Raw genomic sequence first — 17,213 nt, 5'->3', positions numbered from 1 at the left:
AGAGCATTTGTAAATATTACTTTCAATTCAATAAGACAGTTTTTTTTAGGTATGGATTCCTATCAAATTCACCATTTTAAAAAGTGATTCGTCTCCATGATTAAGTGTTCACATCGAAACTGGTACACCATTAACATTGACAACATCATACGAGTATGAGAAATAAAATGCAACAAGCCAAAATTGATAAAGCAATAATCAATAAAAATAACTAACACGGTCAAAATAATGGGGAAAAATCAAAATTATATCATCTGGGTCCACTCGAGAAGTGTTTATCTTCAAATAAGATGTGAGATCCTCTTTACAGAAAAAGAATAATGACTGCTATTGTCCACCCGTTAAGTCAGGAATCCTGAGTATATTCTTCGTTTCTAATCTTACAACCAGATAGCATATTATCTGGATAAGAAATAAACCAAAAAGGAGCTCTTGAACAAAACTAGCCAGATTTTTCAGCAACGTAGTAATCACCTACCGTGAGAAACACGTGTTCACCAAGTACCACTTCTGCTGCAGGTTGCTGTTCAATTGAGTCAACCATTTTCTACAACAACCAAAGACAAATTAATGTCTACATTTGAACCGTAACAAAAACAGACAAGAGACTATAACTCAATTAAACAAACCTTTCCATTTCCCTCTTGAAACTCGGACTTCAAATTTGAATGATCTCTTGATAGCAGGTATGTTTGCAAATTGTGTGCAAATTTTGAGTCACCTGTAGCCAATGAATAACAGTAAGTCAGAGCAACAGGCAACAATGATTGTTTCAACAAAGGCATAGGAACTTCACAGAAAGAGAAAACAGACCTGAAAATAGTGAAAGAATGGCTTTTTCGTTGAACATCAATGCAGGTCTCGCCAACGTGATAGAAAAAGACATGTTTGAAATCCCATGGAAGCTCTCTTCACCAATGATAACCTGCAGTTGTTCAAAGAATTTGAAGATGGAGTTACTTGAAACCAAGAAACATGAATTTATGATATGTAAAACAAAACAACTCCTTCAAGTCTATCAGCATTTCACCTGCATGAGATAGGAAAGGGACCAGAACGCCAGGACAACAGAATTATCAAATCCAGGCCAGAATTAATTTTCCGTACTAATAGTAATTATTAACATTTTCAATTTACAGCTTGAATGTTTAATTAGGGAAAATATCAGAGTTTAAGAAACAGTAAGAAAGTTTGTCAGATTTCCAGTAATAATCATAAAAAAAACGGGTGAGAAACTGCCAATGGAAGTCAGACTGGCAGGTTTCGCGAAGATCAGACAGAATTAAGTGCAAACAATAGAAGATCAGTTGACATTTGCAATGGTGTACAATATAGCTAGAAAAGTTAAATATAAATCATGTAATCACATCATCCGACAAGATATTTTCAATTAGAGCTAATAGGAGGATGCTTTTATTGATATTTTGTAAACTTAAAGTAAAACTTGGTAGGAAAAATAAGGTTATCAAAGGAACGTAGAAATAAAATAAAGCACATGAATGGGAAAAAAATCAACGACGTTACAAAGCTGAAAAGAGCACAGAGAATTCAAACTTAAGGACATTCTGTCAAGACGTCCAAATAAAACAACTTACTGCATGTGCAGGCATCAAAGAAAATTGAAGCAACGTAGAACCAATAGCCTCTCTGATATAGGATTCCTGCAAATATATGTGATAAAATACACTACATTAGAAATTTTAAATAAAAAGAAATTAAATTATGCAGAGTGTAAAATGGATACCAACTAATAAGCTGTCCTTAATTAGAATTTAGAAACATGGTTCAATTGCACATCCATATCAATAATTTTTTTGGGAAAAATAGCTTTTTTTTTAGAAATGAGAAATACCTTTCATGAAGGCCGTATTGAAGGTAATGCTATAGAATGGCGTACTATAACCTTTTTTTAGGCAGTAATGTGTACATGCATCATATTTATAAGGTGGTTTCACAGTACTATTGATGGTAAAAATTAACTCCCAATATATCACTACATATGAATGGTGTGCTCTTAAAGGGGATTTTTTTTTTTTTACATTAGAATGTATTTGAGAAGTGTAAATGGGAACTCCATCCCCAACACCCAGAACAATACTATCTGGCACTCGACTTATTTTAAGGAATTGGGAAATCTCATTTTTATTATTTGGTAATTCATTCGAAATCGAAACCTTTTTATTACGATGATATTGTTTTGAAATTCAGTTGTTTAACATCTTACTCGAAAACTCCAGAGGTTTGGTTTTATACCGTGATGCTTCAAAATTGAGAATTCTGTAATGATATCACTTTTTTTTGGGTAGAAAAAAAGTCAATAGGAAGAAAGCAGAGGTAACCAGAAGATAAACAAGCCTCCTAAAATGTAGACATTCAACTGTTGTAAATTTGACAGTAAGCTGTTCCGTTGCATACCAAATTTGACAGCCCTAGTTTTTTAATGTTTAGATAGGCCACAAGACATCAATAATCTGTAATTTATTTTACTAGGTATATATTCATATCTTCTATCTTTGTCTGACCTAAATTCTGTCAATATTCAAACAAACAAAAATTATAGTAGACAGAATATAAGTGAAACAAAGGAAAGAAAACAGCTATTTTCCTAGCCACAGACCAATCTCTCTAATCCCAACCCTGACCATCACTGTTTTCATTAATGCAAGATAATTTTCCATCCTTTTATGTTGTGGGTACTTGTGACCAAACATATGCTTAATAGTGTACCAAGTGTAAGCCTTTTTTTCCTACAGGTAGAAATATCATGCAATTGCATTACACAGAAAAAGTAGTGTTTCGCTATTTATTAATATTTTAATTCTACCTGCGAACGCAAAACCCCCAGAGAGATTGATGCATCATCATCCAATGATTGAAAGTAAACCTCAACTGTGTCAGTTGGCTCAAGAGCAACTTTCTTTCTTAACTTCTGAATTCTGTTAACAATCTGCAGGACACAACTTCATTATAAAAATTATTAAAGGATTTAACTTAATTTCAGGCCTTAAAGAAGCAATGGAATACTTAAATTGCGGTGAAGCAAGATAAATTATTGTCACAAGTCATACAATCATTAAGATTTGAAGAAGAAAAGTAGCACCCATAAATTTTATAAAGAATAAGATCAAGAAATTAGCTAGGATGGTTCTCCAATGGAAATTATTTTACCTCTCTCGCAGTACCAGCCTCAAACAATGACTCGTCATGTTGCAAGTCCAATATAACCAAAACATCACCTATAACAAAGACAAAGAAGCTGGTCAACAAAAAATCAATGTTTTAAATCCATAATTTGAAATGAATACAAGCAGCCTTCAAATCATTTCTAAGATCAGCTGTTCATCACAGAAACAAAGGGAGCCATCATTAGCTATTAAAAATTCTCACCATCTCCAGCAGCATCAATCTCCGTCTCAGTCTTACCATCAGGGCGTTTAAAATCACGGAGAACCTGAAAGAAAAAAAAAAGAATAAGGTACTAATTTAAAAGTCTACATTTCGAGGGAAAACCCCACAATAATTGGATGCTTCAAGAAATCACTACTTCATGTTCCTATATATTTAAGACTCGACTTCATCTGTTTGTCCCTCGTGTCGTTTAGGTACACCAATATCAAAAAAATAAATGAGGTCAAGGTCATGAACAGTCAAAGGAATCATTTTGATGGATATAATATCTGTTTTGAAAGAGAATACTACTGAGAGATGTTTTTTGAAAAACATGATCCTGAAGGTCTCAAGAAAACATCGAGCAAAATTTCAGAGGAGGTGATTATGATACATCAAATTCCCACCCAGGAGTGCTAAACATTCGTACAAATCAACAAGACATTCTCGCAGTAAGGAAAGATCACAAACTATTTGGTTATCTATTTTGGTGAAAAGTGAAGACAAATACAAACTATTTACAAATAGCACCTTAATATCAGACCGCTTCAAACATTGATTTGCAATGACGACTTCTCCAGCACTTTCAAAAGCCAAAATACTTTCCTGTGACATTGCTTTGACTTCTTTGGCAACAATGCCCATAGATTTTCCTAGCCTCTTGCCTAACACACTGGGAAGATAAAAAAAAAAAAGGGTAAAACATTGTGACAGGTGTAAAGGAAAAACTTTTCAGGAAGCCATACGAAATGCATACCTAAAGTCAGGCTCAGCACGTAAGGATGCATACTTTAACGTATCATTACATGGATCAAGGGATCGTATATTGAGCTCCTCAAGTACATACTGTAACGCAAACAGAGATATCAGAATACAATTAGATTGAGTGGAGCTGAAAATTAAAGCGGGAAATACAACTCAAGCATTTTTTTACGAATTATTGAAGAGAGGACATAAGGGAAACAAGCATACATGAAGAGAAGATAATCATTAAAAGACAAAAGTGATAGAGAAAGGGAGTAAAAAACAATAACCACTTCAATTATTAACAAGAACGAAGACATGAAAAGAACATTAAAAGCAAACATCATATCATATACAAGGAAACTCATAATATGCCTAGTAGGTTCCTCTTTTTTCCATTTAGAGTGTGCACCAAACAATTTTTTTGATATGAAGCATCAAATGGAGAGAAAATTGATAAAAAGATTGAACACGTGGAAAGACTTCTCTCCTTTTTTTCTTTCATAAACAGACATATCATGAGTGAAATAAAAAAAGAGCCAGCCTAGTCAGATCTGTGAGAGTCAGCAACTATTGAACAGCATAACTGATCAGAAACATCCAGGAAAAACTATTATCATATGAACTAATTGACAATAAAAACTGCTGAAAAATAATATGTAAGTACCTCCTTCAACTTTCCATTAATGTCAGCAAGGAAGTCTTTATCAGGATGCACTATCACCATCTCCCTATAGTAGAAAGAAATATGAATTTCTTATATGAAACCAGACAATGTGTTTACAGACAATCTTCTATGTGTACATCTTTGCATATGAATCTACCTGAGTGGTGTTTTAAGAGGCTTGTTATGACGCTCACGAATGTTTCGGGCCAGATCAATTATTGTCATCATCCTTAAGACACTTTGCTCAATCCGTTCTCCCCCCTGAAAAAATCATACAGCCAGACAGGAGAGTTACATCTCTAGAGCACATCTGAAGCAACCTAAATTCATATTACGCTGCAAAATTCAACTACAGATGAAGTAAAGGGAGAATATGAAATCATCCGAAAAATACAACATAGCTCTTGATTGTACGCGGATTACGATCATTGATGTAACCCAAATATATCCAAAGGTGAATCAAACCATGCAAAATGTGTTTATTTTGAATATGTGTTGCATGTGTTATGAGGTGTAGATCCTTAGTCGTCAGTCAGTTTCCAAAATAATCAAACAATTACAAATGAAAGAGCTGAATTATGTATTTCTATTTTATTCAATAATAGACAATAGATTGCCTAGAAGCAAGCAGTAAAGACTGCTATTTATTAGTGTTTATGTTTTCAATTATTTAATAGTACCAATTACAAGACTCTCACACACTCACAACAACAACAACCAAGCCTTTTCCCACTAAGTGGGGTCAGCTACATGAATCAAATTACGCCATAATGTTCTATCATAAACCTTATTTCGTTCCAACTCGTTAATTTCAAAACATTTCCTAAGTTTTTCTAGGTCTTCCTCTGCCTCTAGTGATTTGACTATCCTCTATCCGGTCTACTCTCCTCACTACAGAATCTATAGGTCTTCTCTCTACATGCCCAAACCACATAAGCATATTTTCCACCATCTTTTCTACCATAGGTGCTATCGCAACTCTTTCCCTAATATTGTCATTTGTAATCCAATTCCATCTAATCTTACCACAAATCCAAGCAACATCCTCATCTCCGCTACACTTATTTTATTCTCATGTTGGTTCTTCACACACACACACACGCACGCACACAAATTAAATATTAAATTATTAAGATGTATACCTTGCCTTCTTCCTCAGGAAAACTGCAATAGTGTATGCTCTCCTCTGATCCATTACAAGCTTTTCGCATATTTTGATACAGTACCTCAGTAAAGAACGGTGTAAAAGGAGCCATCACTTTACAAGATAACAAAAGCACCTGAAAGAATTCACATATATCAAAGTTCACAACTTCTCTAGTGTAAGGAGCCATCACTTTCAGGACCACTGAGACCTAAAAAGGTCAGGTTGCAACTCATAACATATTGCAACCAATTAACCATGGTATACAATATAAATCAGAAACATACATTATATAGAGTTGAAAGTGCTGTCCTACAGTCTTCTTCTCCAGTACGACCTTTCAGTCTCTTACGGTTGAGCCGTACATAAATATTTGTAAGGTTATCAAGAAATTTTAGAAGATACGGAACCACCTGCAATATAATTTTCAAATGATGTTAACATTTAAGCAACTACTTAAAATAAGGCTAATTATACCTGGCAAATAATGGTAGCAGAATTATAATAATCTCGGACAGTAAATCTCATAAACATACAACAATTATGGTTGAGGAAAGTGCAGACTAATGCCTTCTGCAACTAAATAAATCTGAATGAAACATTAATGTAAAAACCAGATAGCATATCAAACTGATAGTGGTAAAAGGCAACTAGTTCGCCGTTCAACTGATTTGGCTACCAAAAAGGTAACATACAAAATTAATTAAAAAGGGATACAAATTAGCTAAGTAGTAACCTAAAGATAGTAAAACAGCTAACACGGTCAATTTAATAATTGGGCATGTAATAGCATGAATCCAGATATTTTTTGCAGATTCATTGGTCATTATCATTTTTTTCTCCATATTCGTGTTATGTGCAAATACAGTGAAGAAACAAGAGCCATAACTGTTTCGAAGGATTTAGATATAAATACTATATATTTAGACATGATTTAAGATGGGACATTATAACATCGCTTGATCCACGTAGCCAACACTATCTGGTGAGAGAAGGTCTTTTTTATAAGATAGCTGCTTTACTCTCATATAATCTTTCAGGGTTCTAGCGGAGAACGTGCGCCCTTTCTTTAAAGAAATTATTAGTGATAGGCTTTGCATGGCTCGTTAAAAGAAAATAAAGTTTAGTGGCCTCAATATTGGCTACTCTTTAGTACATACAGCCAAAGCAGAATGCTCTCATAATTAAGGTTGTCACTTTCATTTAACTAGTCATCCAAAAGGATTACATTTGAATATATTGTTTCTCTTTGGTGTTCTGTTCTTGCTGTTACAGGGAGAGCTCCCATGTCTGGTATGCAAGATAATGCAACCTTACTGCAATTAATCTTATCATATTCCTTGTTTTATCTCGATAATTGATAATTTTTGGAAGGATATTTTATCCTGCCCCAAATAGTATTTTCCCCCTAATCAAACATTTTCTATTCCAAAATAAAGGATCAGCAGAAGCATCACCGTATAAAGGCGGTAAGCATCCATTTCTTTCCGGACAAAATGAACCAGGCTCTGGGTTGCAGAGTTTATCCACTGATCAAGAACATTTGATGACTTCAGTGTGGCCTGATCAAGGAGTACAAAAGGTGCTAGACCCTCAACCTCAAGCCTCTTTGTATTTTGAACAAGGAACCTATATGCATTATACCAGGGAAGGAAAACATCCCTAACCTGGAAAAGATCACCACAATAGAATACCAGTTGATCAATAAAAATTAATAGAGAAATTAGTAAGGATGAAATTAATTGAACTTAAATGCAAAGATAGCAAAAAATAAACAGGAATGGATGATACTGACAACACCATAAACTCCTTCCTTCTTGAAGCGAAGTGGCTCAGCACGCACGACAGGAGAGTTTATAAGGTACAATCGCAGGGCATCCTATCCAACAAAAAGAATATCATAACATTGTTTTCATATTGCAAATCAAACTCTCACAGCCATAATTAGAAAAGGCAACCAAAATATGCATTTTGATATCACATGCCAATCCAAATAAGTAGTTATGAATCCAAAAAATCATGAACTTTTTTAAGTTCCTACCGCTCCATAATCATCAATAACGGCCATTGGTGAAGGATAGTTTTTCAGGCTTTTGCTCATCTTTTTCCCATCTTCAGCCAGGACAAGCCCATTGCAAATTAGATTCCTAAAGGCAGGCTTACCAAATAATGCAGTAGCTAGCACCATTAGGGTATAAAACCTGCAAAATGGAAAAGCAGAAAAGTGAAATACACAACCACATTTCCAGGGGATTGAGATTTGAAACAAAATCATTGCCAATAAATCCAAAATATTAAATACCACTTGTGCTAGATATTGGCACTAAAAAATAGAAGGAACTGAAATATTTTGCAAAGATAAAGGACACAAAAACAGACAATCATGTCCTACCAAGATTAAAGATACAACTACTAAGTTAGAAATAACATCATGATGAAATAAATATACCACAACAATCATGTATTAAACCTTCCCTGGTTTTAATTTGAACCCAAAACAGAACACCCAAAAATGGAGCAGCATAAATTCAAGATTTTGCCAAAATAAAGATGTTGGGAATAACTTTTCAAATCAAAAAATAAGTCACAGTTAAAGTGGTGAACGGGACTTTAATTATTGGGAAAAATTAAAGTCCCACATAGAGAAAGATAAGGCTTGATTAGAGTTTATAAAGAGTGGCACCCCTCACCTTACAAACCGGTTTTGTAGGATGAGTTAATCCCAATACAAAGATTTAATTTGGCATCAGAGTCTATCCATTCAAGGTAACCCACCATTTATACACACGCATCAAGCCCAATAGTGTTGGGCACAAGGACGGACCTATTCATAAAGGTTTCTCAAATATCTAATAATATATTTTTAAATTTAGGTGTAATCGTTCTACTATCTAGTGTGTAGTTTTTCCATAAAATTCTAAGTAGATATTTATGGAAATATTATAGAAATAATATAACCAAGTGACTTAACAATGATAAATAATTCGATGTCTGCGGATTTTTTTTACACCGAGCAGTACATATTAATTAAATCTATATTTGATATTACACACACGCACAAACTCTGCCCCCAGTTCCTAAAAGTTCTGGATTCATCCCTGGTTGGGCGTGAGGGGCGGGTATTGGGAAACACCCAAGTCCCACACAGAATGAAGATAAGGCCTGATTAGAGTTTAGAGAGTGCCACCCATCATCTTACAAGCTAGTTTTATTGGGATGAGTTTGGCCCAATATCAAAACTTAATATTAATAAACCACACATGAAAATAAAGAAACTGACCAACCACGGGTTTGATCCAGTCCTTCAGCAACAAAATGGCCAGGAAAATTCTTCTCAAACAGCTCAACATTTTCAAAAGGATAATGGATATACGCATAAGGCATGGACCCACTTTCGAACCAGCAGTCGAAAACCTGAAACATGAAACAATTAGTCCGTAACAAGAACAATGTCTTTAGCTACTACTGTATTCTCATAGAATAAGTATAAAAAATATCTCTAGTTTTTTATTTTAGAGTTATCCTTTCACGCTGGTGAAGATTTTTGACATGATTTGACAGTCAATGAAGTTTTCTATAAATAAATTCTATCTGTAAAATCAATTTTCAATTAGACGTGATAATGATCCTTGGGTCAACTTAGCCAATGCTAGATAGCATTTCAGTTTTGACAACTTGAAAAAGTAAATAAACAATACAAAACCATGACTGGAAAGACTATGGAACAGTTGGGTAACAAAATTGCTAAAGAACTACGAATAGGTAATTTTTACATCATCAACGCGTCGAAGCACACGGCCACTTTCATGCTGAATTGTAATATGATCAATGTTGTGCCGATGAAGGTCAGTCACCTGTAGAAACCATTACAAAGGGATCAGTGACATTATTATCAACAGTCTGGCAAAAGTATTTATGAGAGCACATAAAACAAATAGAACAATCATTTTAACAAAACTTATAATAGTTGAAACGAACTTGAATAGGAAGGAGCCACTTTGGAGCATGTATATATCTCTCTATTGCAATTCTCAAAGAACTTTTTTGGGTTTAAACATATTATCTTAGTAATTCTGTAGCATCACAAAGAAAATATTATAATTAACAAAGTTGGAAAGTAAATTGCGAAAACCACATCCTTTGCATTTTACCAAAAATGGAATGAAGAATCAGAATATGTTGAACTGTGTTGAATTCATGCAAAACAAAATAAATAACAATGACAAGAATCATACACAATTTCAAAAAGGGAACAGAAGATTCTGACCTTTACACCTGAAAGCTTTTCAAGTTTTGCAACAGAATCTATGACAACTATTACTTGCTCATCCTCACTAATCCATAAAGGGAGAGGGGTCCCCCAAAATCTACTTCGACTAATTGCCCAATCTCTTGCATTTTCCAGCCAATTGTGAAATCGCTTATCCTGCAACACGTAGGAATATAGGAACATTTAAGTTTTCTTCCAGTGCCATTTTTAGCCCTAAGAGATGTTATTTGGATAAAGTGGCATGTATTGACGCCATCGGGTGTTCTGTGCCTGAACTTTTTATGGATATTCCAGGAACTGAATATCTTTTCAACATTGTCCGCACTTATTATGTTCCTTATTTCCTAGTTTCTCATATATATGGTATCCTCCATACTGGATTATTCCCCACACTCCATAACAAACATTTACATTTAACAAGTTTGTTATAGAAAACAGTAACCCATTTCAACTACTAACAAGTCAACTTATAATTAATAATATATTCACATATTCTTCAAGGAAAATAAAGAAATAAACTTCTAATAATTTTTTTTTATATTCTTAAGTTATAATAGTAACACTGGACTGGTAAAAAAAATAGGAAATAGTAGAAACAAGATCAAAAAGTAAGTAAACAATCAAGGAGAATAAATTGTGATGAAGCGAAAGACTGTTGTACCTTGACAAAATCAGGGACCCAGTACGTCTGTTTATTGTTTTCCAACAATTTCTCTTTCAGCGACTCCACTTTAACAAACCTATCGAGAAATAGCATGAGAATTTTGGGATGAATTAAAAAATAGACTCATACTATATCCAGCACCATACTTCATAAAATTATATCGAAAGTAAAAAGGGTGTGAAGTAGTTATCACTGGAAAGATATCAACATTAAAATGGACGAATAAGATTCAATATTAGATAATCAAAAACCAGGTAAACCTATTGGCATAACATGATTACTTAAACAATTATTATTCCAAAAATAACAAAATTCACATTTTGATTGTAAAAATGCAGATTATAATCATTGACAAAAGAACTGCACATTTACCCAAAGAAAATGTTCAGGTCCTAAAACCATGGAAACATTAAAATGTAAGAACAGAACTTCAAAAAGAATCTGAAAAAATAGAACTTCATAGAAGCTTGAGATCAGAAAGTCTTTTCTTTACAGTTTTTTTTTTTTTTTTTTCGCAAGCACAAATGCAAATGACTAAGAAATTGGGACGAAACAATGCTTCATCATGAGCAAAATAGGAACTGCAAGAGCTGTGGTAAGGAAGTTTAAAAAGATTAATTATTTGAGGTAAAATGAGACAGGGTAGTATTATTGGATCTGAAAATACCAAATTGAGACTGCACTGTGTCAGTAGACAGTATGGTGTGTTTCTTTGCTAATTTGCTTGAAATGTTGCTGCAGTGGTTATTATTTTGTAAGGCCAGTTTATTTACTTTTCCAATATGTGCTTTTAAATTATTTTTCTTTTTTAAATAAATAATTGTATCAGAACTTGTTGCCACACCAAATTAGTGTTACTAGATTAGCAGCTGTGAACCATTGACAAGCAAATACAACATGTAAGATAAAAAAGAATACAGCTGAAGCAAAAAACAACAAAATTAACTATCAAAGAAGCCACAACATGGATACGTCATCAATTTTAGGATAACAACTTTTTACCAGCATTTCCCATTATGACACAAAGGACATGTCAAATGTATACCAAAAGTGATGGTAATACTGAAAGTAATAATATCCAGAATTATTTGAAAGTAATAATATCCAGAATTATTTGAATTTTTAATATCACATTCCATACAAGAGGGAAAAAAAAGTGAACACATGCAAGATTTGCAATTTTTGTTCCTTGTTCAATTAGGACATGAAAGTAAATCATAGGTAACACGTAGATGAAATTTTATTGATGAGAACATGTTAAACTAGACTAGGCCCAGCAAGCAAAATTGACTCATATAGCTAAATAGCTAAGTACGAAACAGTCCAGAGTTAGAATTTTGGTCAAAATGCTTACCAGCTTGGAACAGCTCTGTAAATGAGTGGGGTATCAGATCTCCAACAGTATGGATAAGAATGTGTAAAAGCTCCAGACTTAACTAGCCTACCCTTTGCCTAAGGAAAGATGAATCAGGAAAAGAAAATGATTAAAATAATCCAAATAATTGGTGCCAGAGCAAAACATATAGTCGACTTCTATTGAATGGTCGTCTCTACTCATGCTCTAATATATATATCCTTAGTAAATTAGGAGTATTGTACTAGAGTTCCTACACAAGATAAGCAAAAGTTCTTTATACATAAATGCTATCCTGTTTTTAGCAACAGATTTATCTTATTCCAATATATAGCCTCTGCTAAAGTACCAAGCATTTTGTTTTGCTTAACCGTTTTACCCTCCTCCAAACGTCAAAAACAAACAAAAAAGGGCTTTCTTTCCCAATACTCTCAACTCTCAAAGAGCAACTATCAATCAATTCCTAAATATGACAGTACCGACTGAAAAAATGTGGGGAAAAGACATTCACCGAGCCACATGACAACATATTCTATAAAATCAGCAGTGCATGTACGGTAAATTACTCCAAATTAGTAAAGGATTTTATGTGCAACATACCTTCACTGCTTCAATGATATCCTTGTCGGCTTGTTTGATATAGCACCCACTGAAGTCGGTAATTTTTTCAGTAAAGCAGCCATCATCGTCAACAGCTACAACAAGTTTATCCTACAAGCAATTGAGTTGTGGTATTGGGAAGGGATAGTATGCATCATTAAAAAACTGACAAATCTACAAAATTACAAGAGAAACAAAAATGCAACTACGGAACAATAATTCAATAGCATACTAGCACTGCAGCATTTTATTTTATTTAGGCCCTGGAGCATCTTTGATAGGCAGATAAATAAACAAGAAAGGAAGTTCAGAAGTAGCACACTAGCACCAAGGTTGTTTGTACAATTAAGTGACGAAGAGGGAAATCATCATAAAAGATCCGGCACGTTATATGAAAATCTGGTACTATATAAGCGGATGACGCACCTACCTATTAGGATCCGGCTAGTCTAAAGGGAGCAACTCACTTTTAGAGTGTAAAGTAGGCAATATCAACTGTTAATTAACAAATTAAAGGCATATATTGTAGGTACATCATAATTATGAGTTTGTTACAATAACAACCCTCAATTTTCTTACTTTACACTTTACTCACTTTAGAGGACCCTTGCCCTACCTATTTAGTCAATGGCAGATAGCGACCGACCCCATAACACTATAGCGGTATGGCCGCTACGTCGAAGTTTAGAGAAACAATACATGTAGTTTTTACCATAAAATAAAGCTAAACAACAGAAGAATACACAACATTGAAGACGTATTCATAATACTCAAAGTTCAAAGTTCATTGTTACCAATTTTAGTCTCCAAGGCCTAAAATCGCCCGTGTAAGCATTTAATATGAGGAAAATGCTAGAGTGCTTTTATGGCACTTGTTACGAAAACAAATTTAGAAACAGAGGGAACAACTATACATTAAGGGCAAATAACAACTATTTTAAGGCAAAAGGACCAAAAAGTCTAAAAAGTTCAGGAGTTTACTGGGTTTTCAATGTTGTGGGCCCTCTTGGTGGCACTACAACAGCTACTCAAAATCGCAACGCGGCGGGGTTTTGCGTAGAGCTTAGTGGTTTCTATGCTACACCGATATAGTAATTAGGTTTTTAAATTAGGTCTTAGTTATTAGGTTTTTAAATTAGGTCTAACTCATCCTTACAAACCCGACTTCTAAGATGAGGGGTGCCTCTCTTTATAGACTCTTTTCAGGCTTTATCTCTTTTCAATAAGGAACTTGGATTTTTTCCAATAATGGTGGCCACTTCGGCCGATATTGAGTTCAGAGGCACCAACATACATGAATCAATCATCCCTAGGATCAGAAGAAAAATATACACGTGAAGATACAAGGCGAAGATTTATAACATCACTTCGCACTATTCACAATGAAGTACTATGCCACTCTAACTTAAGTACTAATCCCAGTTATTGTAAAATTAATATAAATTCTTAGAAGTACATACCTTGGTAAGAATTTGATTGTCAATGCAAACACGAAAATCATCTTCACCAAAAGCAGGGGCACAATGGACAATGCCAGTACCACTATCATCAGTTACATAATTGTCGGCAACAACTCTAAAAGCCGTATCAGATAACTCTGTAAAGTAATCAAATAATGGTTCATACCTGCAGAACATGTCACCGTATGAATTCCAAAACTCAAAATAACACATAAGCAAAATGTCATTATACGACTCATAAAACAACTCACTTCATCCCCACTAATGAAGCCCCTGAGAATTTCTCCAGCACATCAAAAGAATCTAATACATTATCTGTCTTTCCACTTGAAGTTCCCTTGGTCTTTGCATTTTTAGGGACACTAACTGAGCTATTAGCAACAGCCTCTTTGGGTTTATCCTTTGGGTTATAGAGTGTAGACAGACGAGATTCAGCAACTATGTAAACTTTACCCGTATACTTGTTGCGTACCTGATTTCATTGACTCAAAAATTAGGGTTCAAGTAACAAGAACGTGTGGAAAAGATAAGGGGCCAATCAAAGAAGTGTGCTTGTACATACACTTTTATATTTCTGCCCATGACTTAACTGACCTTCAAATAGGTAAAATTGGCATTGACACACAAAGCAAGGTTGCTAGGAAGAGTCCATGGTGTTGTGGTCCAAGCCACAAAAGATGCACCATGTTGATCGCCCAACACCGGAAATGCCATGTACACTTCAGGATCAGATACATCCTGTGCCAATTTAGAATTTTAGATATCAGTATAACTGCAGCAAATGTATGTCAATATCTAATGTATGTGTTCGAATGGACATTCGCAAACATGAATTTCAATGTAAAATCGATTTTAGAAAATTGATTTTGAAATTAAGTTATTAGTGTTTGAATATCTTTATTCTAAAAGCAATTAAAACTTAATGCAAAATTTCCAACCAAAAACCATGTTTAATTACTTCTAGTCAAACCATGTTTAATTACTTCTAGTCAAACCAAGGTTTGAAGACAGGGTAGTCCTACTTCAAAACCACCAAACATCTCAAAAAAAAATGTCAAAATCAATTTTCTCACTCCAAACTCACTTTTTCCTATTACATTACAATAAAAACAAAGCATATTAATCAAGTAATAACAAAACAAAATATAAACCATAAACCAAATATTCACAACCACGACTAATAAACCATAAACCAAACATGAAACAAAAACAGGTAAAAACTCGCAAAAGAGTGAAATCACTAACCTTATAATTCTGACCAGCCTCAAAATTAGACAGCGGGGTTTTACAACCAGTACTATATGGCATAACCTACAACAACAAAATCACAATCAAATGCAGTTATTGAACTTCTATAAGACTAAGTGCCTGCTTGGATTGGCTTAATCAAGCTTATTGACATGAACATTTGTGAGACTATTAGGGAGAACTTGCGAAAACAGCTTAAGACATGTTCATAATCTGTTTCAAACTTATTTCCACAAGCTCTCCAGGATAACCAGTGAAAACATTTTATAGCTTATAAGAACACCGCCTGTTTGGGTTGACTTATTTGACCTTATCTACTAACATAAGTTTTGTAAGATTGTTTGGGAGAACTTACGAAAGCAGTTTATGACAATTTTTATATGCTCTTTTCAACTTATTTTCATAAATTCTCCAGTATAGCTTATAAAAACTACTTATCACATCTACAAAAACAATTTAACGTTATCTTATCTTTTGTTATAAAAAGAGCTTAGGCAAAGCTTATTTATAAGCGCTTATCATGATATAAGCACCAGTGCCTTAAACTACATATAAGCTGTTTATCCAAACCAATCTACAGTTTATGAAATAGCTTATAATAAGTGTCCATATGTGATAAGTGTTTGCACTATAATCTACAAATTAAGAAAATGACATAATTGAATGTAATCACATATGTCACTAACATGGATAATTTGAGAAAATGACATAATTGACTGTAATCACGTTGTCGGTGTGGGACACTGACACGTATACTCAATCAGAAGCATCATTGCTACGTATTTATGCTATAAGATGTCAATTAAGCTGTTTATCCAAACAGATCCTGTAATATAACAGTAATAGTAAATTAAGACTACCTTGAAACCCTTGTAAACAAGATCCTTAGCATAAAGCTGGCCAAAAACCCACCACACTGATTCCATAAAATTCAAATCCATAGTCTTATAATCGTTCTTAAAATCAATCCATCTCCCAGTCCTAGTAATCACATTCTCCCATTCTTCAACATATCTCGTAACAATACTCCTACACTCTTCATTATAAACCCCAATCCCTAACTTAAGCACATCTTCCCTCTTCTTAATCCCTAATTTCTTATCGATCTCGTTTTCGACCGGTAAACCATGACAATCCCAACCGAATCGGCGCGTGACATGGTGACCGGTCATGGACTGGTAGCGCGTGACGATGTCTTTGATAGTACCGGCAAGGATGTGGCCGTAGTGAGGGAGACCGGTGGCGAAGGGTGGACCGTCGTAGAAGATGTATTCGGGTTTGTCTTTGGTTCGTGAGAGTTGTGTGTGGAATGCATCGATGTTTGACCAGAATGAGAGGATTGCTTCTTCTTGCTTTGCGAATGCGAAGTCTTTGCTTTCGCAAACGTCTTCCATGGTTGATGAATTTTGAACTCTGATTCGATTCGATTCGATTCGATTGGTTTAGGGTTTTGAGAAACGGATGAAGGAGGAGAATTCAGCCGCCGCTGAGGTCTGAGCTCGTAGCTTTGAGAAATTGAGAGTGAGAAAGTATGAGTATCAGGGTTTTGCAGCTTCTACAGTTTTATTAATATTATCACACTCGTGCAATGCACGGGTCAATTTCATAGCATTTTCTTGTTTAAATAAATAATTTCAAAGATATTCAAGATTATATGTCTCAACTCAAAAAGGGT

The 17,213-nt window shown here is 34.4% G+C and overlaps 1 protein-coding gene across 1 annotated transcript; it reads right to left on the bottom strand.

Annotated features, from left to right (window-relative positions):
* Positions 1-202: 202 nt before the first annotated feature.
* Positions 203-16,932, bottom strand: LOC11439215 (isoleucine--tRNA ligase, cytoplasmic). Its single transcript, XM_003607303.4, has 27 exons — positions 16,399-16,932; positions 15,536-15,601; positions 14,885-15,028; positions 14,542-14,762; positions 14,291-14,456; positions 12,831-12,941; positions 12,231-12,328; positions 10,874-10,952; positions 10,210-10,368; positions 9,716-9,796; positions 9,223-9,356; positions 7,984-8,143; positions 7,738-7,821; positions 7,400-7,609; positions 6,230-6,355; positions 5,941-6,078; positions 4,956-5,059; positions 4,799-4,862; positions 4,145-4,233; positions 3,919-4,060; positions 3,388-3,451; positions 3,169-3,236; positions 2,825-2,947; positions 1,596-1,661; positions 814-925; positions 630-721; positions 203-547 (listed from the first exon to the last, which is right to left on the bottom strand). The coding sequence occupies exons 1-27, from the start codon at positions 16,930-16,932 to the stop codon at positions 443-445; spliced, it is 3,540 nt and encodes a 1,179-aa protein (XP_003607351.2). The 3' UTR covers positions 203-442.
* Positions 16,933-17,213: the final 281 nt, after the last annotated feature.

Source organism: Medicago truncatula, chromosome 4, assembly GCF_003473485.1.
Source record: "Medicago truncatula cultivar Jemalong A17 chromosome 4, MtrunA17r5.0-ANR, whole genome shotgun sequence".
Taxonomy (NCBI): Eukaryota; Viridiplantae; Streptophyta; class Magnoliopsida; order Fabales; family Fabaceae; genus Medicago; species Medicago truncatula.
Note: the sequence above shows the minus strand (reverse complement) of the source record. Positions and strands in the feature narration are given on the sequence as shown.

Excerpts from the sequence above, each read along its gene's own strand:
- LOC11439215 (XM_003607303.4), bottom strand. The coding sequence starts at position 16,932 with ATGGAAGACGTTTGCGAAAGCAAAGACTTCGCATTCGCAAAGCAAGAA. Across the intron at positions 5,060-5,940 it reads TTCCTGAGGAAGAAGGCAAG|GGGGGAGAACGGATTGAGCA; the intron begins GTATACATCTTA and ends TGATTTTTTCAG. Across the intron at positions 722-813 it reads CATTCTTTCACTATTTTCAG|GTGACTCAAAATTTGCACAC; the intron begins GTCTGTTTTCTC and ends CATTGGCTACAG.